General features: G+C 43.7%; 1 protein-coding gene across 6 annotated transcripts in view; it reads left to right on the forward strand.

The window, feature by feature from the left end:
- Positions 1 to 25,583, forward strand: part of usp6nl (USP6 N-terminal like) — a 277,494-nt gene that overhangs the window by 107,529 nt on the left and 144,382 nt on the right. For all 6 annotated transcript variants that reach the window (XM_038811849.1, XM_038811850.1, XM_038811846.1 and 3 more), the window contains one exon: positions 14,748 to 14,821. In XM_038811849.1, the coding sequence (XP_038667777.1) occupies positions 14,748 to 14,821 (74 nt within the window). The remainder of the gene's footprint in view (positions 1 to 14,747; positions 14,822 to 25,583) is intronic.

Consider the following 25,583-nt stretch of genomic DNA (forward strand, 5'->3'; position numbering starts at 1 on the left):
TTGAAGCACAGTACCCTGGCACTGTGAAGCAACAGTGCTAACCACTATGCTACTGTGCCGCCCACATAATAAAGATTATTATTATTACGATTTTATATTTTGGAAACCAGCTTGGTTAAGGCTTTGTTCAGCATTGGGTGATGATTTTACATGTAATATTTGTTATTCAAAAGTTACAGTTGTCCAAAGAGTCTGATGATAACATTTAGATGAAGTAATGTTGAAACAAACCATTACATTTACAGTCGTTATTTTTGCTATTACAAGAGTCTGATTATTAAAATGGTTGCTCACTGAGAAATTGCAGTTTTTCTATATAACAGATTTTGTTGCAAAGAAGACTGTTATACGACACCAGCTTGCAAAATGCATAATGCAGTGACAGAAAGCAGAGCTGCAGTTAAAAGTCTCAGGTTTAACAGCCTTCTGTGCATGTGCAGGAAATGTTGTGTTGTACAAATAAATGCAGCCCTGGTCCATTCACATTTGTTTAGCCCAAACTTTTGTTTCTGGCGATTCTTTCTTGATTCTCTGCCTCACAGTACTGTCTGTGAATATAACCAAATTGCATTGAGTTTCAAAGTTCAAACCCTTTATCTTGGAATAATCTTGGTCCCAGATCCGATTCTTGGGATATTCTACTTGGTTTCCCCAGTATTACTCCTGTAACCATAGAACCGTAGCATAATGGTCAGCACCGTTGCTTCACAGGTCCAGGGTCCCAGGTTCGATTCCCGGCTGGATCGTGGTCTGTGCGGAGTCTGCATGTTCTCCCTGTGTCTGCGTGGTTTTCCTACGGGTGCTCCGGTTTCCTCCCACAGTCCAAAGATGTGCGGGTTTGGTAGATTGGCCATGCTAAATTGCCCTTGGTGTCCAAAAAGGTGAGGTAGGGTTACTGGGTTACGGAATAGGGTTGATATGTGGGCTTGAGTAGGGTGCTCTTTGTAATGGCCGGTGCAGACTCGATGGGCCAAATGGCCTCCTTCTGCTCTGTAAATTCTAAGGAGCTGTGGTCCGAAAGCTAGTGATTCAAAATAAACCTGTTAGACTTTAACTGGATGTTGTAAGACTTCTTACTGTGCTCACCTGAGTCCAACACCGTCATCGCCACATCATGCACATCTCATGACTGTGGGAGGAGACCAGAGCACCCAAAGGAAACCCATGTGGACACTGGGGGAAAGTGTAAATACCACACAGTCACATAAGGCCGGAATTGAACCTGGCTCCCTGGCAGTGAGGCAGCACTGTTAACCACTGTGCTACCATGTCACCCACACCTATTGTTTCCATATCTTCGGTTAATTTCTTATCTATTACTAGGTTTTACCCTGAATGCCCACAGAATTGAGCTTTATGGTAAGATCCAAAATATGTGGCAGTCAACTTTCACAGTCAGATCCCCAAAGATGTCAAGGAAAGATAGCAAGCAGTCCTTGCAGTTTCTGAAGTTGAGATGACTGTTGCTTACCTCATTATTGTACAGATCCTCACTTTTTTCTGAATAATTAATTCTTATTATTTTATACTTACGTGATGTCTTTCTCTTGAGCAGTCACTCAGGATTGCGAAATGACTTGCTTCTACCCAGGTTCGATGGGTTCTGAGTTGACTGATAAGGCAAATGCACTGTCTCTGGAGCAGATGGTACTTGTATCGACAGGGAGGTTTTGCACTGTGGGAGCTCAATGGAAGAAAACCTTTAGTTTTCCAGACAGTGCATGGATGGAGATAATTCACCCAAAAGACAGTAAACTGTTCAACCTGCACTACGTTCAATCCAAAACCAAAGTCACTCTTGAGCTTCACTCTCTAGAAGATGCTCAGAAACTGAACTTTAGGTCAGCGTATGACTTGAAATAAGTCTAATGAATCTGTCTTTCCGTGTTGGCTGCATTTGAACATGTGTTACATGTTTCTAATTTGCTGCTGTCTCTGTACAGTCTAATGATTCCCATCTAATAATTGTCTGTCACTCGCAAATCTTCTCTCGTCAACTTTGTTCAGGTAACACGTGTCTAACCCAAGCAATCTATTTGTTCTAAGTTGTCTAGGTTCTCATTCTAACTTAGTTTGAAGTTTCAAATTATGCCGTGGCATCCGTAGTATTTGGATTCTTTCTTTGGAGGTCCTGTTCCTTTGTAAATATTTTGAGGAAGTAAACATTCAGACTGCTAACTTGCAGCTCGTGACCAGTTTCAAGCTTATAGGTACCATCCAGTTCTGTATGCTTGAATTTGTTGTGGGAAAGTAACAGAAATTGATCACTAAAATAAGGTGTACAAGGCCCACAGAGAGAGAACTTGGATTTAGATACAAACGCCACAATAGGAAAATTTGGCAGCCACTGACAAAAGGAACCAGAAAGATTAAATTTAATAGATGTGAAAAGTGTTGCACAGAATGAGTGAGAAATAGGAAGCAAGTGGTAACTGATTTTTTAGTTGTCAAACATCATGGGAGAGAGCACTGGTCATTTTCAAAAAGCTGTGTGCATGTTTATTTATATCACTAGTGATCTAAGCTGTGATAAGCTGAGTTTCAGTCTGAACATGACATGCAAACCTAATTTGAATTGAAACTTCTCAGCAGAACTGAAATCATTAATACTAAAACAACAACCATATAGAAGGAAGTAGCTAGCAACCGGAGAAGAACAGCCAATCCGAGATGAATCTGACAATTTTAACCTTTCAAACCCATTTACAGTTCTCATTTTGTATCTTAATATCCTGCCTATTTTAGGTTTTTAATGTTTGATTTCAGAATATGCATTTTGGCCCCAATGTTTGTATTCTGGTAAATGAGAGATCAACCTGAAGTATGCTTTCTTGAAAAGATTGAGGCAAGAGCCCACTGTTACTAAATGTCTTCATTATCATCTTCATGGTTAAGTTGGGTGTTATTGGAAGGGGTGTCTGTTTTTTTGCAATTCTGAAAGAATAGCAGTGGTCATTTGTATGGAAGATATTTAACATGAATGCACCTAAAGGTCAGATAGATTTCTGAATGGTTTGGTTGAAGATTTTTAAACAGTGATGGGGTTTTGCACAGCCCGCTACCTGATTGACAAAACTACCATGAAATTGATGTGGCTGACTCCACTCATGCTAATGTCAGAATAAACCAGCAAATAAGGCGAGATGTTACAAAAATAAAGACAGAACTGAAGGCGCTGGTTCTGAGTACGCTTGTAGCAAGACAGATGAATTGGCAGCACAAAGAGAAATAAATACGGATGATCTGATGGCCAAGGCTACATGATACTTGAAGGACAGGAAGCTAGGGAAAGGTGGAGGGATAGCTCTGTTCATTAATTATGGCATTGGGACAATGGAGAGAGAGAGAGATTATCTATCTTATGGATGTAGAAACAGCTTGGGTAGAAGTAAGAAGTTGAAAGTGGTTTATAGCCCACTAACAGTAACTATACTGTAAGACAGGATATAGAGGAAGAAATAAAGGGGGCTTGTGAGAAAGATATGGCAATAATTATAGGTGATTTTAATCTACATAGAATTGGACAAATCAGATTGGCAAAGATTGCTTGGATAATCAGTTCAGTGTGTTCGGGATGGCGTCTAAGGACAATGTTTTGGCACCAACCAGAGAGTAGACTACTCTAGATCTGCTGATGTAAAATGAGATGGATTAATTAGTGCCCCATAGTGAAGGGACCCCCTCATGGCAGTGATGATAATCTGATTGAATTTCACATTTAGTTTGAGGGAGAGAGAAGTGGATCTAAGACAAGTAACAGGAATGCAGAGTACTGGGCTAATGGCAAGATTCTTGGTAGTGTAGATGAACAGAGAGATCTCGGCATCCAGGTACATAAATCCCTGAAAGTTGCCACCCAGGTTAATAGGGCTGTTAGGAAGGCATATGGTGTGCTAGCCTTTATCAGTAGGGGGATTGAGTTTCGGAGCCACAAGGTCATGCTGCAGCTGTACATAACTCTGGTGCGGCCGCTCCTGGAGTACTGCGTGCAGTTCTGGTCACCACATTATAGGAAGGACGTGGAAGCTTTGGAAAGGGTTCAGAGGAGATTTACTAGGATGTTGCCTGGTATGGAGGGAAGGTCTTACGAGGAAAGGCTCAGGGACTTGAGGTTGTTTTCGTTAGAGAGGAGAAGGCTGAGAGGTGACTTAATAGAGACATACAAGATAGTCAGAGGGTTAGATAGGGTGGACAGTGAGAGTCTTTTTCCTCGGATGGTGATGACCAACACGAGGGGACATAGCTTTAAATTGAGGGGTGGTAGATATAGGACAGATGTCAGAGGCAGTTTCTTTACTCGGAGAGTAGTAGGGGTGTGGAACGCCCTGCCTGCAACAATAGTAGACTCGCCAACTTTAAGGGCATTTAAGTGGTCACTGGATAGACACATGGATGAAAGTGGAATAGTGTAGGTCAGATAGGCTTCAGATGGTTTCATAGGTCGGCGCAACATCGAGGGCCGAAGGGCCCGTACTGCGCTGTAATGTTCTATGTTCTCTGTTCTATGTTCTAAGTGCTTTATATTTAAATAAGGGCGATTATGAAGCCAGAGTGGGCTAAAGTGAACTATGAAAACACAGATGCCAGTCTTCAACCAATTCAATTCACTCCATATGATATCAAAAGCTATGGGCCCTGAAAGATTTCCCGCAAGATTACTGAAGACTTGTATTCCAAAACTAGCCGCGCTGTTCAAATAAAGCTGCAACACTGGCACCTACTAGGCAATGTAGAAAATTGCCCTGACATGTCCTGCCTACAAAAAGACGAACAAATCCAACCTGGCCAATTACTGCCCATCATTCTACTCTTGATTATCAGTAAAGTGATGGAAGGGGTCATCGACAATACTCTTAAAATGGTACTTGGTTAGGAATAACTGACTCCCTGACACTCCGCTTTTGACCTCATTAAGACCGTGGCCCAAAATTGGATAAAATAAATGCACTTGGGAGGTGAGAATGGCTACCCATGGCATCAAGATAGCCATGACTGAGTGTGGCATCAAGGAGCCCGAGCAAAATGGCAGTTAAAAGAAATTGGAGAAAACTCTGCTGGCTCGAATCATACCTAGCACAAGGAAGATGGTTGTGCTTATTGGAGGTCCCCCAACCATCACCACACCACGGGGTCAGAGGTAGGGATGTTCACTGATTGTACGTTCAGCATCATTTGCTGCTCCTCAGATACTGAAGCACTCAGTGTCTATATTCAGCAAGACCTGGGCAACATTCATATTTGATTGTAAGTGGCAAGGAACATTCGTGTCACACCAAGTGGCAAGCAGTGAACACCTCTAACAAGACAGCAAGAGAGAATCTAACCATCCTCCCTCCCCCAGCATAATAATACTAATCTTTATTAGTGTCACAAGTAGGCTTACGTTAACACTTGCGTTAACACTACAATGAAGTTACTGTGAAAATCCCCTGGTTGCCACACTACGGCACCTGTTCGGGTACACTGAGGGAGAATTCCGAATGTCCAATCAACCTAACAAGCCTGTCTTTTGGGACTTGTGGGAGGAAATTGAGTGAAACCCACGCAGAGACGAGGAGAACGTGCAGACTCCGCACAGACAGTAACCCAAGCCGGGAATCGAACACAGGCCCCTGGCGCTGAAAAGCAACAGTGCTGACCTCTGTGCTACCCTGTCACCCTTTCAATGGCATTACTATCGCTGACTTCCCCTTTATCAACATCCTGGGGAATGGCCAGATCCTGAATTGAACCAGCCATATAATTACTGCGGCTGCAAGAGCAGCTCTTGAGGCTGGGAATTCTGCGGCGATTAACTCTCCCCCTGACTCCCCAAAGCCTGTCCACCATCTACAAGGCACAAGGCAGGAGTGCAATGGAATACTCCCACTTGCCTGTGTTACAGGCAGGAGGAGTTAATTTCAACTTCCCTGATTTCTCCTCTCACTACCCATCTGTAAACAGAAAGGTGTTTTTAAATTGTGATTTCTCCCTTTATAATGGTGGCGTATTTTCTCAACCCTTAAATTTGGAGTGTTCCAATCCTTTCTGAATAGCTTGCACAGCAAACTCGAGGCAAGATAAAATAATAAGGGTTGGTTTATTTTTACAGACACACAGTCACATGCCAGCAGGGTTTGGTTGTATTCAATCCCTTTTGCACTCGCACAACAAACGTGGAAGAAGGAAGAGGGTTCAGGGCATGACCACAATACAATACAAGTTACGGATTTGGGTGAATTCAGAGCATGGAATCAAAGGACTGATTAAATGTTTCTTTAGAGGTGAGGTTGGCTATGGTAGGGTGATCCTGTCTTTCCAGAAATGAGACTTCCACAATGAGTGGAGTGTTCTTTTTGCTGCTACCTGCTTGATGGTGGGTAGTGTGGGCAGTTTGCCTAGAGTCCTATTCTCATCAGAGGTCCAACAATAACTGCTCATAAGGCCCAATTCATTTTTGCAATTAAGGGACAATTTAGTGTGGCCAATCCACCTACCCCGCACATCTTTGCATTGAGAGGGTGAAACCCACGCAGACACAGGGACAATGTGCAAACTCCACACAGCCAGTGACCCGGAACGGGGATCGAACCCGGGTCTGTGACGCAGCAGTGCTATCTACTGTGCCGCCTTTCTGACAGTTTTTTGACTGGATTTTGGGGGCAAGACAAAGATGATGCATCTATCTAACATTTCATCTGACAGATGACCCTTTCATTAATGCAGCACTAATAAGATACTATATTGCTATGTCTGTCTAAATTTTGAACTGAGGTGGGGTTTAATGGTCGGGTTTCACACCTTGTTGTCTGCTGGAAGAAGAGGCAAATTAGGTAAGCAACTGAGTAGACTATACGGTATCAAAAATAAATAGCCACTTTCAGTGTTTATCCAGCTCAATACATTACTCTGCACTATGATTTCACCACTACCCCGCGTAGTCCATTCAAAGGTTCACCACTCACTGCAAAAAGCATTTAAATATAAATCCTGTGTGCACATGCCCTCTTTTTAAAAAAACAAAAAAAACAAAATCCCAAAATTGTGCCTTCTGGTCAGAGTTAATGCAATCTCAAAAGCGTTAGACGTCAGTTTATGCCATGCTGAATTATGAATACATGTGGAACCATTTTTAGTTGATGTTTCTGCATGTAATAATAATCTTTATCAGAGTCACAAGTAACCTTACATTAACACGGCAATGAAAATCCCCTAGTCGCCACACTTTTGCCTGATCCCCTATTATCCCAAGTAAACAATCCCAACCACTTCAGCCTGCCCCATTAATTCTGGTGTACTCCAGGGACCCAATTGTGACCTCATCCTTTCTTATCTATAACTGCTGTTTCACAGCACCAGGGTTCCAGGTTGATCCCGATTGGCTCTGTCTGTGCGGAGTCTGCACGGTCTCCCCATGTATGTGTGGGTTTCCTTCGGGTGCTCCGGGTTCCTCCCACAAGTCCCAGAAGACATAGAACATAGAACAGTACAGCACAGAATAGGCCCTTCGGCCCTCGATGTTGTGCCGAGCAATGATCACCCTACTCAAACCCACGTATCCACCCTATACCCGTAATCCAACAACCCCCCCTTTAACCTTACTTTTTAGGACACTACGGGCAATTTAGCATGGCCAATCCACCTAACCCGCACATCTTTGGACTGTGGGAGGAAACCGGAGCACCCGGAGGAAACCCACGCACACAGGGGGAGGACGTGCAGACTCCACACAGACAGTGACCCAGCCAGGAATTGAACCTGGGACCCTGGAGCTGTGAAGCATTTATGCTAACCACCATGCTACCATGCTGCCCCAAGACGTGCTTGTTAGGTGAATTAAACATTCTGAATTCTCCCTCAGTGTACCCAAAGTGTGGCGACTAGGGGATTTTCATTGCCGTGTTAATGTAAGGTTACTTGTGACTCTGATAAAGATTATTATTACATGCAGAAACATCAACTAAAAATGGTTCCACATGCTGAAGAACACTCGATTGTACCTTTCCACCGCTTATCTAAATCCTCCCACTCCAACTGGGTTATAAACTGCTGGTTTGACGTACAGTTCTGGAGTACATATTTTCAAAAATGATTTTGGCATCGGGTGGCACGTGGCGCAGTGGTTAGCAATGGGACTACGGCGCTGAGGACCCGGGTCCGAATCCCGGCCCTTGATCACTATCCGCGTGGTGTTTGCACATTCTCCCTTTGTTTGCGTGGGTTTCACCCCCCACAACCCAATGATGTGCTGGTTAGGTGGATTGGCCATATCTTTTAATTAAAACAGCAAAAAAATATATACAAGGCCAAACGGTACAAACACTTATTTTTTGTTGGAAAAACAGGGTACCCTCCCCTCAGTACCAATGTACGGGGAAAGGGGGATGGATACTCTGATTATTAAAACAGTTCACAACACATTTCTATAAAAAAACAAATGGTTCAAGCACTAAACTTTTCGCTGGAGAGACCGGATACCCTCACCTCTGTACCAACAGAAAGGAAAGGAAGGAGGGTGGTGGGGAGAGAGGGCAAAGGAGGGTGGTGGGGAGGGAGGGAGTCGGGTGGTTAGTGGATGGGAGCCCAATAGTACACAGCTATCCCAACTATCTATGTAGGCAGAAAAAATAAAAGAACCTTCAATTATGATGTGCCAGATTGCGGGAGACCCCCAGACGGCTGAGGGGCGACACAGTGTCAGGCAAGAGTGAGCCCTGCACCCCACTGCAGAAAGCCTCATGTGCACCCTCCACTCCCAACACTGGGTGGCTGACGGCCTTCGTTCAGCCGCCCTCTGGGCCCGAATCCTCCACGAGTGCGGTGGGCGATACGGGCCCACCAACCAACCCAGGGCCTGCGGATTGGCCATGCTAAATTGCCCCTTAATTGGAAGAAAAAGAATTGGGTACTCTAAATTAAAAAAAAAAGAACATCTTTGGCATGCAAAGCTGTTGTTGTTGTCCCAGCCACAAACACTGTCCTCCAGTGACTAATTCCAACCCCCCTCAGTCCTCTGTCTGAGCCTGAACCAGCCTATTCATAACTCTCATCATCCCATATGACTTTTGACCTTGAGTTGAGCATCTGAACTCGTATCCTCTCTGGCTACTGCTGCTGGAAACCTCGTGTGTTTCTGTTCGTTCAGTCTCGACTACTTCAGTGCTGTCTTGGCCAATCTCCTGACTTCACCCTCCATAAACTTGAGTTCATCCCAGTGCATAAATTTCTCAATTTCAAGATTTTCATCCATGTGTTTACAACCCTTCATGGCATCACTCACTCCAGTTCAATAAGCTCCCTCATCCTTTAATATTTTAAAATCTGCATTACCCCACTTCAGGACTTTAGTATACCCCCCACTTCCTTTGTCTCACAATTGGGAGACCAAGACTTCACCTATCTATATCCTAAGCATTGGAATTACTTCCCTATTTCTGTCTGCCTCTCATTCCCTTTTCCTCCTTCAAAATACTTGAAAACTTATATTTTTGACCAAACTTTTCATTATGAGCACTGTTAGCTCCTCCTTTGGCTTGGTACAAGTTTTTTGTCATTTGAATTCCTTTGAAGTCTCCTGGGATATTGTGCTGTTCAAGATTCTAAATAAATTCAGGATGTTGTCCTTGTATCTTAAATATTTTGTGGTGTTCATTTAGTTGTCTTTTACTGCACTACCCTTGGTATTGGCATCCCCATGTTATACTGCAGCAATCAGTATCATATGCAGTGCTTTTACTGTCATAGTACTAGCACCTTCTGTAAATTTGTATTTGCCTCTTATGATTTATGACATATCTCTCTGACAGTATATCACAAAAGCTAGTTAGCTGCTTGTTCCACAGCTAAACACAGTCCTTTTTGGATCTGTAAAGCTATTCACTGTTACTTCCAGATGTTTTTTCCAGTACTCGAGTGCTATATTCATGTGGCTAATTTCCCTTCCCTAATGTCTCGTTATTTTGTCTTATCAGGTCACGACCGCCACGTATAAAGATTTTAAAAAGTATTTGTGCTGATCGACCCCTGTTGTTTGACTATCTCACCCACTCCATTTGACGTCATCTGTAAACCTACATAGTTGTTATTCTTCTTCTGAAAGCTAAATTTGTTTCTATCCCCTCTGAATATCACGGCCCGATATTGATTTTGTGGCACATGCTAGCAATCCCAAACCATGTTGGGGAAACCTCATTCATAAGCTCACTTCACTTACTCTGGTTTACCGAAATTCCAGCCCATCTCAGAATTTTCCCCCTCACTCCATGTTTTCCTTTGTGAGGTAGTTGCTTGTGAGGTATCAAAAGAATTAGTTTGCATTCACATTCAAAGAACTTCCATTGTTAAACAGACCTGTTATTTCCTCAAAAAAGCTCAAGACCCTTACTATGTCTAGGTTTTCCTGGATTAATTTTATTCAGATTAAGTATTAGTTCACTATCGTTTCCTGAAGTAGCTTCATTTTCATGTTTGAACGAAAGTAAGTGGTGTGAAGTATATCGAAAGGAAGAGATGATAGTGGTAATAACCCAAATGAAGTCCTTGACTCGTCTAATTAAGATCGCAATCTAAGACAGGAAAGAGGGGACAAAGCAATTCAACTTTGTTTATGATCCTTGACCAAGTTGTTGTGAGGGACTGAATGTTTTGTTTAAAGAAGACAAAGTTTGAGATTGAAGACACTTCCTAATAGAATAAAGCCACCAGATTCCACAGGTTTTGAAAAGACGAAAAATAAACTTTACTACGATACAAGGAATAATTTCCAATATTTCTCTTAATTGCTAACAAATGGAAAGTACGAGTTACACATATGAATCAAAAGGCAAACAGTGGTCAGACACACCACACTTTGCAATAAATGACAAATGCGGCCAAAACGGATTCTGTGTATTTCTCAACAACCCACCTAGGCATTTAATCACACTGTGTCAGCCAATCGCACTGAAACTTCAACTCTCAAAGTCCTGGCTCTTGGGCTCCTTGATGAAGCATCCAAAGCCCACTGAGGTAAGGAATTGAAACGATTCACAACCCTTTGAGTGAATAAACTTCTCCTCAACTCTGTCTTAAATGTTAATTTGTAATCTGTGTCTTGACTTTTTTTTGTACTGTACAATGTCAATTTTTCTATATGCCTAAAATACCTCAATAAAATTGTTTGTTTAAAATAAAACTCTGTCTTAAATGATCAGCCCCTTATCCTTGGACTGTGGCCCGATGTTTGAGGTTCTTTAACCAACGGAAACATCCTCTCAGCGTTCCCTCCCAGCGTTCCCTCCGTGTGAATGTTGTAGATTTGAATGAGATGCCTCTCCTTATTCTAAACTCCAAAGAATGTGAGCCCAATTTACTTCAACCTCCCTTGACCAAATTTTGCAAACCTTCGTTATTCTCACTCCAATACAAGGATATATTGTACTCACTCCAGTACAAGGATATATTCTTTCTTCAATGTGGAGACCAAGACTGCATGCAGTATTCCAGATGTGGTCTCGTCAGTAATCTGTACAACTCTTTTATTCTTGTACTCCCAATCATCTTGCAGCAAAGACCACATGTCATTCAACTTCCTAATTGCTTGCTGACCTGCATGCTAATTTCCTGCGTTCTTTGTACAAGCACACCAAGTCTCCTTGAAATTCAGCACTTCCATGCTTCTCACCTTTTATCAAAAATGTTCAGCTTTTTATATTTACAACCAAAGTAAATAACGTCACACTTCCCTATGGTATACTCCAACTACCATCTTATTGCCCACTCACCTACCGTTTCTACATACCTTTGTAACCCCTCTGTCCTCTCCAAGCAGATTTCTCATATTAAATAGTTTGGAGTGGTATTGATATGGACCATAGAAATATATCTAGTGCAGATGATCTTTCCTGCAATTTAAACATAAACTTTGCAGATTATTCCGAAGGATGATATCACCTTTTGTCATTGATATTTTCAAATGTCCGATAGTGATTGTACTTAAAGTAGGATTAGATTTAATTTGTCTGATAAAGCAAATGTTTTGTTGAGACAGTGTGTGCCATGTGAAAAAATCATGTCTTTTCTCAAACCTTGCCCATAATAGAAATGGACATCCTGTTTTGTGTTTTAGCTGCTCATGTTAGAATGTATGTACAATATGTAGTGGCAATCTGATGTGGTAGAATATTTGATCTATATTAATAAATTAAACGCATTCTATGACAAATGATCGATCAGTTGCAGCTGAGTATGCAGTGAGTTCAAATATGTGGCACATTGGAAGACTCTTCAATTTTACTTAGTGAAGTAATGTCCAGAAATGTAACCAGGCAAAAGCTCCCTAATTGTAACATCTGTATGTTGAGGAAACTTTCCTCCTTCTATAAATTGTAAACAAGCTTCAGAATGTTTGGTGCATGATTTGTTGTTTTAGAAAATGGTTTATTTTAAATTGCCTGTTTAATTTTAAAGGATGTGGGTTAACTGGCTGTCACTGAAGTAGTCATCCTACTGTTTAACCAGTAAAATACCCTAATGAATAACCTCATTGAGAAATTAACTGAATTCACAAAATTTTTGTGCTTTAGTATGTTAATGATTTCATAGACCTTTATTTAGTGTAAAGTAAATGTGAAGGGACCTTTTTTGATATGAATTAAACAAAAGGTACTTTATGTTAGCTTCATGCTTGTTGATGTAGCCCCCCAGTGCTGGGTCAAAATCCTGGAAAACACCCCTCAACAGTGAGTGCACTACACCACATACGCTGCGTAAGTAATAATCTTTATTAGTGTCACAAGTAGGCTTACGTTAACACCGCAATGAAGTTATTGTGGAAATCCCCGAGTCACCACATTCCGGTGCCCGTTCAAGTACACTGAGGAAGAATTCAGAATGTCAAAATCACCTAACAGCATGTCTTGTGGGATTTGTGGGAGGAAACCGGACCACCCGGAGGAAACCACACAGACACTGGGAGAACGTGTAGACTCCGCACAGGCAGTGACCCAAGCTGGGTATCTAACCCGGATCCCTGGTGCTGTGAAGCAACAGTGCCAACCACTGTACTACTGTGCGGTCCAGTAGTAATCCCAAAGTTAATTTACTGCAGATTGAGGCCTGCTATCAACAAACTACAGTTTGTTTTGTGAGGGCCACGAGAATCCAGCACGAGTTTGTAGAATCGAAAAGAAATAACTTTATTTACAATTACATATATACAGCAGTACTCCACCACTGCTCACTCCACTCGAGCTGGTTCCACACTGGCCAGCTCTATTTATACAGATGACTCTGCAAATAATTTCTCCGCCCCCCTAATTGGGGGAGCTCATACTCACTAAGGATTGTGGGATTGCCATTAGTTCCCAGCCAATAATCTGGCAGGGTATAACAGTTTGCCTGATGGATTGCTTTAAGGAATCCAAGATTATTACTCAAGTTATTTTATTTATTGACTAATGCATAAATATAAGAAAAACAAAATCAAATCAAACATAACACAATCCTATGAAACTACTTTTTCTTCCAAATTTTCAGCATTTGTACAATTTGAAGCAAACACAACCTCCCCCAACACATTGCGTACCTCCCCCCCCTCCCCCAACAGTCAAGTGGCCAACTCTCCAAAGTGCAAAATGAACAAACTCCCAACTATTGTAGACTCCACCCCACCTACGAGCAATCAGTGAGGCGCAGCGCTGGCTGGACCAACCCCCTGAATGTGTCTTCTAGGAGACCAGGCTCCACATTGACACGCAGAACTCCCGAAATGGTGCTGAAAACTGTCCTCCAAAACCTTTCCAGCCCAAAACATATGTATATTGTTCGCAGGGCCCCTCCCACATCGCTCACAGACATCCTCCACCCCCTCGAACAGCCGGCTCATCCTACACTTTGTAAGGTGCGCCCTGTATGCTTCCTTCAGCTGTATTAGTCCCAGCCTCGCACACAAAGACGCGGCATTTACCCTCCACAGCACCTCAAGCCACAATCCTTGGCTCAAACTCTTGAATTCCCCTAAACAGCAACCCCCCGGGCACCCGACCTAAAATGCTGCCGAAATTGCCTCCAGATCCTCAGTCTGGCCAGCATTACTGGACTCATTGAATACTTACCTGGGGCCATCGGGACCAGCGCCGTTGCCAGTGCCCATAACCTCACCTCCCTACATGAACCTGCCTCCATCCTCGTCCACAAAGACCCGCCTCCCTATTCCATCCCTGAAAGTGCTCTGCATTTGTCGCCCAATAATAATGCATCAAATTTGGGAGGCCAATCATATATAAATATCAGGGATTATGGGGAGAATGCAGGAGACTGGGGGTGAGAAAACATCAGCCATGATTGAATGGCGAGCAGACTCGATGGGCCGAGTAGCCTAATTCTGTTCCTATGTGTTATGGTCTTATGTGATTCAGCCTGCTGCACCCAGTTTCATTAAGTAAGACTATCTTGAGAGGAAACAGCTATTTCAAAATCATTTTGTTTAATAATTTTATTGATACTTGAGAACGACTTTAATACTTTTATAAATTTAGAGTATCCAATTATTTTCTCCCAATTAAGGGGCAAATAAGCGTGGCCAATCCACCTACCCTGCACATCTGTGGGTTGTGCAGGCGAGATCCATGCAGACATGGGGAGAATATGCAAACTCCACATGGACAGTCACACGAGGCCAGGATTGAACCCGGGCCCCAGCACCATGAGGCAGCAGTGTTAACCACTAGGCCACCATGACACACAAAGATTTGTAATGCTAACGCTTATTTTTTCTGGTTTGCCTACAGATACAGATGCCGAGCAGGCTGCGGCAGTGAAACATGCCGAAGAGCGAGCTGAGATAGTATCAAAGTATGACAAGGTGAAGTATTTTCAATCTCACCATAAGTTTGAGACTTTATCGCTCCTTTCTTAATATTGATTGCTCAATGAGTGAATGACTGCTTAAGCAGACATTCTGCTGAATGAAATTTTCAGGAATGTAGGCTGGGGGAATAAATGTTTCTTTCAACTGTACTGATTCATCCTAATACCGTTTCTTCATAATTCAATGTGAAGCTAAGTCAATTCCCATTGATCAAGTCCTGATTTTATACATTTTCCTTCAGGAGCTATCAACGTACTGTCATACTAAATTAAACCGTGCCTTTTAATCTATTTGTCAGACAGCATGGAGCATTATGAACAATATGAAACACCTTAACCACCCTGCAAGTTTTACACCTTTATCCATTGTCTAATGTATTCCTAACCTAATTATTCAAGAGATAGGCAGTTGTTTTGGGAGATGGTGATGTACCGTAAAAATATACAGCTCTATATGTGTGTAGTATTCTACTTCTCTATTATACATGGAAAATGCAAACCACAACTACTGAGAGAAGTTGAGTACTTAAATAGTTTAATTACTCTGAGTCCCTTTTAATAAATAGTAGCAGATTGAATAACTGAATCAGTTCAATCGCGCAAGTATCTATGGGCATTTCATTGCATCAGTAAACATGAATATTTAGGTTTCTGTTTGCAATCATGGAACACCCATTAATGATAAGACAGTTCAATCAAAAATAATGGGGTGAATTGTCTATAAAACAAAGTTAAGCCAGGTATGTCTTTTAGAAAAGAAAAGGGATGTGATTCAGCTACATTGTGTTTTCATCAATGACACCTAGAAATCTTGTTTTCAACCACCTTGTGTGTAATTTTACACAGGCTACTTTAAATGTTGACTGGATATCAGTGACAGTACCATAAGATATAGGAGGAGAAATAGACTACTCAGCCCATTGAGTCTGCTTCGCCATTCCATGAGATCATGAATAATTTGATATAATCCTCAATTGCACTTTCTCACTTTATTGCCATAATCCTTGATACTCAGAACCGTGAACATAGTGAATGATCCAGTGGTAAAGTCCTCTGCGGTAAATAATTCCACAGATTCACTACACTCTGAGAAACAGCATTCCTCCTCATTTCTGTCTTTAATGGGTGACCTCTTACTCTGAGATTGTGCCGTCTGGTCCTAGACTCTCTGACGAAACAACCTCTTAGCATCTGAGAAGACCTCTGAAAATCCCAAATATCTAATTTTTCTCAACCCAATGAATGCAGACCCACCCTATTCAACCCCTCATACGAAAATCTCTCCATAATCAGATCAACCTATTGAACCGTCTCTGGACTGCCACCAATGCCAGTAATTGTTTACTTAGATAAGGGGGCCAAAACTTCACCGTATTCCAGATCTGGTCAAACCAGTGCCGTGTATGGTTTTAGCAATGATGTGGAGATGCCGGCGTTGGACAGGGGTGAGCACAGTAAGAAGTCTTACAACTCGCCACGGCAGCACTCCCATCCCCACCCAAAAAACACTCCAGCAGCCCAGTGGTGACAGCCACCCTCCAATCCTGGAACCAACTGCGGCAGCAACTTGGCCTGACCAAAATGTCGAACAGGGCTCCCATCTGCAACAACCATAGGTTCACACCAGCACTGACTGACGCCACCTTCAAAAGGTGGAGGCAGGACGGGGGGACACTGACAGTCAGGGACCTATACACGGACGACAGGATCGCAACACTGGACGAACTGACAGAGAAGTTTCAGCTAGCTGGGGGGAACGAGCTACGGTACCTGCAGCTCAAAAACTTCCTACGAAAGGAGACAAGGACGTACCCACAACCGCCACGACAGACACTACTGGAAGACCTACTGGACGCAAGTATCCTAGAGAAAGGGAACTGTAGTGACATGTATGACCGACTGGTAGATAGGGACGACACCGTACTGGACGCAACAAGAAGGAAATGGGAGGACGACCTGGGGATGGAGATAGGGTGGGGACTCTGGAGCGAAGCACTGCATAGGGTCAACTCCACCTCCACGTGCGCAAGGCTCAGCCTGACGCAACTAAAAGTGGTACATAGAGCCCACTTAACAAGAACCCGTATGAGTAGGTTCTTCCCGGAGGTGGAAGACAGATGTGAACGGTGCCAAAGAGGCCCGGCCAACCACGCCCACATGTTCTGGTCTTGCCCCAGACTCGTGGAGTACTGGACAGCCTTCTTCGAGGTTATGTCCAAAGTGGTGGGAGTGAGGGTGGAGCCATGCCCGATAGTGGCGGTCTTCGGGGTTTCAGAACAGCCAGATCTATTCCTGGGGAGGAGGGCGGACGCCCTTGCCTTTGCCTCCCTGATCGCCCGCCGTAGAATCCTGTTTGGCTGGCGGTCAGCAGCACCGCCCAGAGCTGCGGATTGGCTGTCCGACCTCTCGGAATCTCTCCAAATGGAGAAAATCAAATTTGCCATCCGAGGGTCGGACGACGGCTTCCACAGAACGTGGGAGCCATTCATGCAACTGTTCCGGGACCTATTTGTGGCCAATGTACAAGAGGAAGAATAGTCGGGGGAAGGTAGCGGGAGGGGCTACAGGTTCGGTACGGGGGTTCGATGGCTAGCTAAGGCCCAAAACCAAACTAAATAAACATGTTGGGGGGGGGGGGGGGGGGCGGGCGCAGTTACTACTACGAAGATGCTTACCTGTAAATATGTATGTTAATTTTTGCGTGTTTGTTTGTTGTTTTTTTTCTCCTAACAATTTGTAATTTGTTCAATATAAAATATGAAAACTGAATAAAAACATTTATAAAAAAAAGAAGTCTTACAACACCAGGTTAAAGTCCAACAGGTTTGTTTCAAATCACTAGCTTTCGGAGCACTGCTCCTTCTTCGGGTGAATGAAGAGGTAGGTTCCAGAAACATTTGTATAGACAGTCAAAGATGTAAGACGATACTTTGAATGCGAACATTTACAGGTAATTAAGTCTTTACAGATCCAGAGAGAGGGGTAACCCCAGGTTAAATAGGTGTGAATTGTCTCAAGCCAGAACAGTTGGTAGGATTTTGCAAACCCAGGCCAGATGGTGGGGGGGTGAATGTAATGCGACATGAATCCAAGGTCCCGGTTGAGGCCATACTTGTGTGCGGAACTTGGCTATAAGTTTCTGCTTGGCGATTCTGCATTGTCGCACATCCTGAGGGCTGCCTTGGAGAACGCTTACCCGACTGCCCTTGACTGCTGATGTGTTTCCCGACAGGAAGGGAACATTCCTGCCTGGCGATTGTCGCGCGATGTCCGTTCATCCGTTGTTGCAGCGTCTGCATGGTCTCTCCAATGTACCACGCTTCGGGTCATCCTTTGCTGCAGCGTATGAGGTAGACAACGTTGGCACGAGTATGTACCGTGTACCTGGTGGGTGGTGTTCTCGCATGTAATGGTGGTACCCATGTCGGTGATCTGGCACGGCTTGCAGAGATTGTCATGTAGGGCCGTGTGGTGTCGTGGTCGCTGTTCTGAAGGCTGGGTAGTTTGCTGCAAACAATGGTTTGTTTGAGATTGTGCGGTTATTTGAAGGCAAGTAGTTGGGGTGTAGGGATGACCGTGGCAAGATGTTCGTCTTCATCAATGACGTGTTGAAGGCTGCGAAGAAGGTGTTGTAGTTTCTCTGCTCCTGGGAAGTATTGGATGATGAAGGGTACTCTGTCGGGTGTGTCCCGTGTTTGTCTTCTGAGAAGGTTGGTGCGGTTTTTTGCTGTGGTGTGTTGGAACTGTCGATCGGTGAGTCGAGCGCCATATCCTGTTCGTACGAGGGCATCTTTCAGCGTCTGCAGTTACGTGCCTCCTCGTCTGAGCAGATCCTGTGTATACAGAGGGCCTGTCCATAGGGGATGGCTTCTTTAATGTGTTTAGGGTGGAAGCTGGAGAAGTGGAGCATCATGAGGTTATCTGTGGGCTTGCAGTAAAGCAAAGTGCTGAGATGACCATCCTTGATGGAGATGAATGTGTCCAAGAATGCAACCGATTCTAGAGAGTAGTCCATGGGGAGTCTGATGGTGGGAGAAGCAGGTTATTGCTGACTAAGTTCCGCTTGATAACACTGTTGATGATTCCTTCCATCATTTGCTGATGATGGAGAGTAGCCATTGAGAATACCCTCCATCGTGTTGTGTGTTAATACCTCCGTGCTAAATGGGATAGACTTTGAACAGATCAAACAACTCGACTGGGATTCCATGAGGTGCTGTGGGCCATCAGCAGCAGCAATTATATTCAATCACAGGTGTGTCCTGTTTCTTGTATACAGGACACACATGATCAATTTTCCACATTGCCGGGTAGATGCCAGTGTTGTAGCTGTATTGGAACAACTTGGCTAGTGGTGCAACCAGTTCTGGATCACAAGTCTTCCGTACCATTGCTGGAATATAGTCAGGGCCTATAGCCTTTGCAGTATCCACTGCCTCCAACTGTTTCTTGATATCACGCGGAGTGAATTGTATTGGCTGAAGACTGACATCCGTGATGCTGGTGACCTCTGGAGGAGTCCCAGATGGCTCATCCATTTGGCACTTCTGGCTGAAGATTGTTGAGAATGCCTCCCCCTTGTCTTCTGCACATATCTGCTGGGCTCCTCCACCATTGAGAGTGGGGGATATTTGTGGAGCCTCCTCCTCCAGTGAGTTGCTTAATTGTCCACCACCATTCACAACTGGATGTGGCAGGACTGCAGAACTCAGATCCAACATGTTTGTTGTGGAATCGCTTAGCTCTGGCTATTACTTGCTGCTTATGCTGTTTGACACACAAGTAGTCCTGTGTTGTTGCTTCACCAGTTTGACACCTCATTTTTTGGTATGTCTGGTGTTGCTCCAGGCATGTTCTCCTGCACTCTTTGTTGAACCAGGTTTGATCCCCTGGCTTGGTGGTAATGGTAGAGTGAGGGATATGCTTGGCCATGAGGTTGCAGATTGCAGTTGAATACAATTCTGCTGCTGTCGATGGCCCGTAGTGCCTCATGGATACCCAGTCTGGAGTTGCTAGATTTGTTCAAAGTCTATCCCATTTAGCACTGTGGTAGTGCCACACCATACGATGGAGGGTCTCCTCAATATGAGGTTGGGACATTGTCTCCACAAGGAATGTGCGGTGGTCACTTCCACAGATATTGTCATGAACAGATGCATCTGCAGCAGGCAGGTTGGTGAGGATGAAGTCAAGTACGGTTTTCCTCTTGGTTCCCTCACTACCTGCTGCAGTCCCAGTCCAGTAGCTATGTCCTTTCGGACCTGGCCAGCTCGGTCTGTGGTGATATTATCAACTAATTCTTGGTGATGGACATAAAGTACCCCACCCAGAGCATTATCTATGCCCTTGCCACTTTCAGTGCTTCCTCCAAGTGAAGGAGTACTGATTAATCAGCAGGTTTCCTTGCCCATGTTTAATCTGAAACCATGAGACTTCATGGGGTCCAGAGTCGATGCTGAAGACTCCCAGGGCAAATCCTTCCTGACTGTATACCACTGTGACCACTATGCCACCATCTACTACTGCTCCTAATCCGTATGTTCATATCAGTGTTTCTCAGGAAGACTAAAAGAATATTTTCAGTGCCTCTGCAATTTCCACCCTCACCTCCCTCAGTATCGTTGGATGCATCTCATCTGGCCTTGATATTTGATCAAATTTAACTAAATACTGCCTGTCTAACAATTCTTCCTTCTCAGTTGTAAATTCCCGAGTGTATCAATTGCCTCATCTCTTACCTCTGCCTTTGTAAAGATAGAAACTCCTTCAATACTTGCGTTATTTCTGTTTCCTCCATGCACAAGTCTGCTTTTTAAAAAAAATGCATAACTGATCCTCCTCTCTCTTGTACACCCTTTCAATATTTACATGCTTATAGGAGAGCTTTGGATTCCCTTTTGTGTTAGCTGCTAGTCTCTTTTCATGCTCTCTCCTTGCTTTCCTGATTAGCATGTTCACTTCCTTTCTGGCCATCCAATATTCAGCCTGATTCTCTGTTTTTTTTAACCTGCCATACATGTACTTTTCCTTCTCATCTTCACCTCTACCTCTTAACATTTAGGGTGCTCTGGATTTATTTATCCACCATTTTTCCTTCAAAGGAATATCTGCAATACCATCTCTTTGAAGGTATCCCGTTGTTCAGCGACTGTACATTCTGATGCATTCTCATCCCATCTAAGTTGACTTCCCCCCAATTAATCATCCCTGTTCTGGATCGCTCTTTTTCCTTTCCATTGCCAACCTCAACCTTATGATACCATTTATAGGGAGGTGGTGGCATTGTGGTATTGTCACTGCACTATAATGAAAGGACCTGAGTTTGACTCCCACCATGGCAGATGGTGAAATTTGAGTTCAATAGAAATGTGGAAATAAATGTCTCATGCTGACCTGGTTTAAAACCCATGTGGTTCACAAATGTCTTTGAGGAAAGGAAATCTGCCATCCTTACCTGGTCTGGCCGACATGTGAATCCAGATCCACAACAATATGGTTGACCCTGAACTGATCTCTGAAATGGTCACGTAAGCCACTCCGTTCAAGGGCAATTAGGGGTGGACAAAGGGGCAGCACGGTGGCGCAGTGATAAGCACTGCTGCCTCACGGCACCGAGGTCCCAGGTTCAGTTCGGCTCTGGGCCACTGTTCGTGTGGAGTTTGCACATTCTCCCCCAGTTTGTGTGGGTTCCACCCCCACAACCCAAAGATGTGCAGAGTAGGTGGATTAAATTGCCCCTTAATTGGCAAGAATGAATTGGGTGCTCAATTTATTTAAAAAAAGGGATGGACAACAAATGCCATTCCATGAATTAAAAAAAAGTCACTGTCCTTGAATATTCTCCCTTGTTGCTCGTTGTGTTCTCTCCTTAATTGGCTCTGTTCATGGCTGTTCATATGGTCGCCTTCCTTAATTCTAATTTCGTTTGCTCAAGAGTCGTCAGGTATCTTTCGATACCGCCACAAGGTTCAAAACCGAATACTGATCAAAGACTCGATACACCAGTTAGTAAGTTCGAAATCAATGCTCATTTATTGACACACACAGTCAATTATACTCATGCACAAACTCTACCAACTAAACTATCACTGCTACTAAAGCCTATACTTAGCTTCGGGCGCCTACTCAGTCAGAGGAACAATGGCCGTTGTCCGGTTCTGAGGCTGTTGGGGTCGAATTGGTACGGAATAGTAGCTAGGAGTGTCTATCTCGTAGCGTGCGTTGACTTTGGACTTTTTCTGGTGCAGCTGCTCGGCAGGCCTCTCGTCGCGGAGAGCCAAGGCCAAGAAGAGTGATTCCCTCTTTGGGGCTTCCTCTTATACCCAAAGGGGCTTTGCGCGCTTTTGGGCGGTCCTTGAACTTGGTCCCAATTAATTGGACCGTATCCTGATCATTGATATCGATTTCCTCCAATAAAGGGGTGGCTGCCCTGATTGCTGGGCGGGCCCTAGGTGGCCGTTGGCCTGCTTTGTTCTAGTCTCCTCTGGCGCGGTGTCTGCTTCAGTGTCGTTTACCTAAATGTTTCTCGTTTGTCCCCGGAGATTGCTCATTAGTGTGCTAATGGTTTTGCAGTATCGGTCTTGTCTGAGAGCTGCAAACTCCAATCAACAGACAAACTTTGCACCTGCTTACTTCCTCAGCATTGTCCATTTTGTAATCGGGACGTGGCCACCCCAGGTGGCTGCACTCTGTTATTTGATCCACTTGGTCAACTCATTGCTCAGAACCAGGTCCAATAATACCTGTCCTCTCATTGGACTGTAAATATACAGCTGCAGAAAATTATCTCCGAGGGCCTCTTAATTGAAGATCCTATTATAAATACTCTATAATACTTGCACCTCTCTAATTTCTTTGCAAATTTGTTTCTCTACATCCTCTTCCACAAGTTAGTAGTCTATATACTGCACCAATCAATGTAATCACACCTTTTTCGTTCCTTGCTTCTAGCAACAGAGATCCTGTCCTTGACTCCTCTGGAACCTCCTCTCTCTCTCCATTACTGTAATACCATCTTTAATCAATTGTGGCACTCCTGCCTCAACCCCCATTTTTCTTTGTTTCCTGTTTCTTCTGAATACATTGGGCAGCAAGGTGGCAACGCGGTTAGTACTGCAGCCTCACAGCTCCAGGGACCTGGGTTCAATTCTTGCCTCGGGTAACTGTGTTGAGTTTGCACTTTCTCTTCTTGTCTGCGTGGGTTTCCTCCGGGTGCTCCTGTTTCCTCCCACAGTCCAAAGATGTGCAGGTTAGGTGGATTGGCCATGCTGAATTGCGCCCTTAGTGTCCAAAAGGTTGGGTGGGGTTACTGGGTTACGGGGATAGGGTGGAGGCATGGGCTTAAGTCGGGTGCTCTTTCCAAGGGCTGGCAAAGACTCGATGGGCTGAATGGCCTGCTTCTGCATTGTTAACAACCAGTCCTGCCCTTCTTTGAGCCAGGTTTCTATTATTTACTAATGAAAGGAATTAAATTTTTTTTATCCCCATCCTTAAAGTTACAAAGCCAATGCGCAGACTGAACAGGGCAAGTCATCTCATTGCTTGCTCCAAAAACTAATTGAAATTGAATCCAATTCACGGTCTCCACAAGCTGACGCGAAAAGTGATTGCATCTCATCTTGGGCTTGATCACTCAAATTTGGCCTACTGGGCTGTGCATATCACCACCATGTAGTGCTGCAGCTGGAACAGATTTCTATTTTTGAACTGCAGGCAAGGAATTAGCTTACCTTGAGTTTACAGATAAACCATTACATTTCAAGAAACATTTAGCCCGTGTTAGCACCTATCTCTCTGCCAGCACAGTTTCTCCCAGTCAATAATATGTCAGGAATATGTTACGATATGGTGCAATGTGCTGAGCAGCAGTTCTTCTCCAAAAAATGTGTTACAGCTGAAATAGATTCCAATTCCATGACCACAGAAGGTTTGTATTTATTCAGACTGAGTACTGAAAGGCTTGATGTCTTGTTTGGCTGCTGCTACTAAATCATTTAAGTAGGTTTGCGTTAAGTTCCAGAGTCCTTAAATCAATTCTTTATTTGATATGTTTTGAGATTAGACTCTATTGGAATTTCCTGTTGGTGTATGGGATTAGACTTGTGTTATTTGTCATATTCTAATCAGTAACTTTCTAGATCATAATTTTTTGCTCAACCTTCTCTTCCCTGACCCCACCCTTCGAAGATGTATTGTGGTGTTTGTATTTTCCATATTTCTACTCTGCCTGGTAACTGTATCCAGAAGCAAGGCTTTGGATCATGTCCCTTATTTTTTATGTGTGCTGTTTTTTCAGTATTGACCGTCTTCCGAAGCTTCGTGTTTTGTCTCAGTATAACATTTTTCCCCTTTTAATTAAGTGGTTTGATCTTTCATGTTGAGGATACACAGCTGGAGTCTTTCTCTTTAAACAGGAACTGCTGGAATGAAACTGTGCTTAATTCTGAGATTTCCAAGGATAAATAGCCTCATGAATGAACTAATAGGGTAACTGGTCTATTTGTCCCCCCCCAATCCCAGACATTTTTTTTGGAATAGAGTTCTTGGAGGAAAATACTGTTGAGCAATCTAATTTTCAACTTTCCAAACAGAGTTAGAAAACCATATGGGCTTGCAATGTAGGAGTTTGACATCAAGCCTGAAATCTTTCATGATGGCAGTTGGAGGTTTAAGAGCTAAGTTGGTGGCTATATTGCTGATGAAGCAACCCAAAAGTTTATAGACTCAAATCACACCATGTTACTGGTAAGTTGCGCCGCGGAATTCAATCAACTTCATTATTTATTGATTAACATCAGAAAGAAAAATGTGAGCTTCCTGAGGTATTATTGTAAAAATCCTACTGACACACCAATGCTGAAACTTAATTTCACTGAGCCCCACATTGCATTGTTGACTTGACATTCCTTCAGGGCAACTAGATTCAAGCAAGAAATTCTACTTTGCCAAGATTGTTTGCATCCCACCAGCAAAGGTAACTTTCAAGTTTTCCATTAGCTTTGAGCTCTGTTGCAATCCGCTTCTCCTAGGGGATTACATCAATTCAAATTATAAATTTTTAAAAAATAAATTTGAAGTACCCAATTCTTTTTGCCAATTAAGGGGCAATTTAGTGTGGCCAATCCACCAATGCTGCACATCTTTGGGTTCTGGGTGTGTGACCCACGCAAACAGGGGGAGAATGTGCAAACTCCATACGGACAGTGACTCGGGTCAGGTTCTAACCAGGGTCCGCAGCACCCTGAGGCAGCAGTGCTCACCACTGCACCATCGTGCCGTCCTCAAATTATTGCTTTTAAAAATTCAGTCTGTTAGCTTATCGTACTGCAGTGTTTTTCAAACCTTTTTCCTGGGAGCCACTTTTGCCAACCGACCAACTCTCGGGACCCGTGCTGGCCGACCCTCAAGACCCATGTACCTTTGCCTTTAATAAAAAAGGGAGCCTGGTTGGTTCTCACGATTTCACTTGAATCAGGTTCACAAGAGGAGAGGGAGATGTGTATATGAGGTGCAGACATGAGCCAGTTTCTTTGTGATGTCTTCCTCTTTGTGAAAGCGAACATTCAACCTCACACATATAGGTTGTCGTGAGGGATAGTAGCAAGAAAATGTTTGTTGTACTCGGCACTGGATACTCCTGGGAGAAGCGACTCCACAATGCTGACAGCCTTGTGGGCTTTTGTCATGTTTTTAATGTGGTATCACAGGTCAGGTACAGTGTCTTTTAACTTTCAAAAGATCATCTTTTAACTTTGAGT

Source organism: Scyliorhinus canicula, chromosome 11, assembly GCF_902713615.1.
Source record: "Scyliorhinus canicula chromosome 11, sScyCan1.1, whole genome shotgun sequence".
Taxonomy (NCBI): Eukaryota; Metazoa; Chordata; class Chondrichthyes; order Carcharhiniformes; family Scyliorhinidae; genus Scyliorhinus; species Scyliorhinus canicula.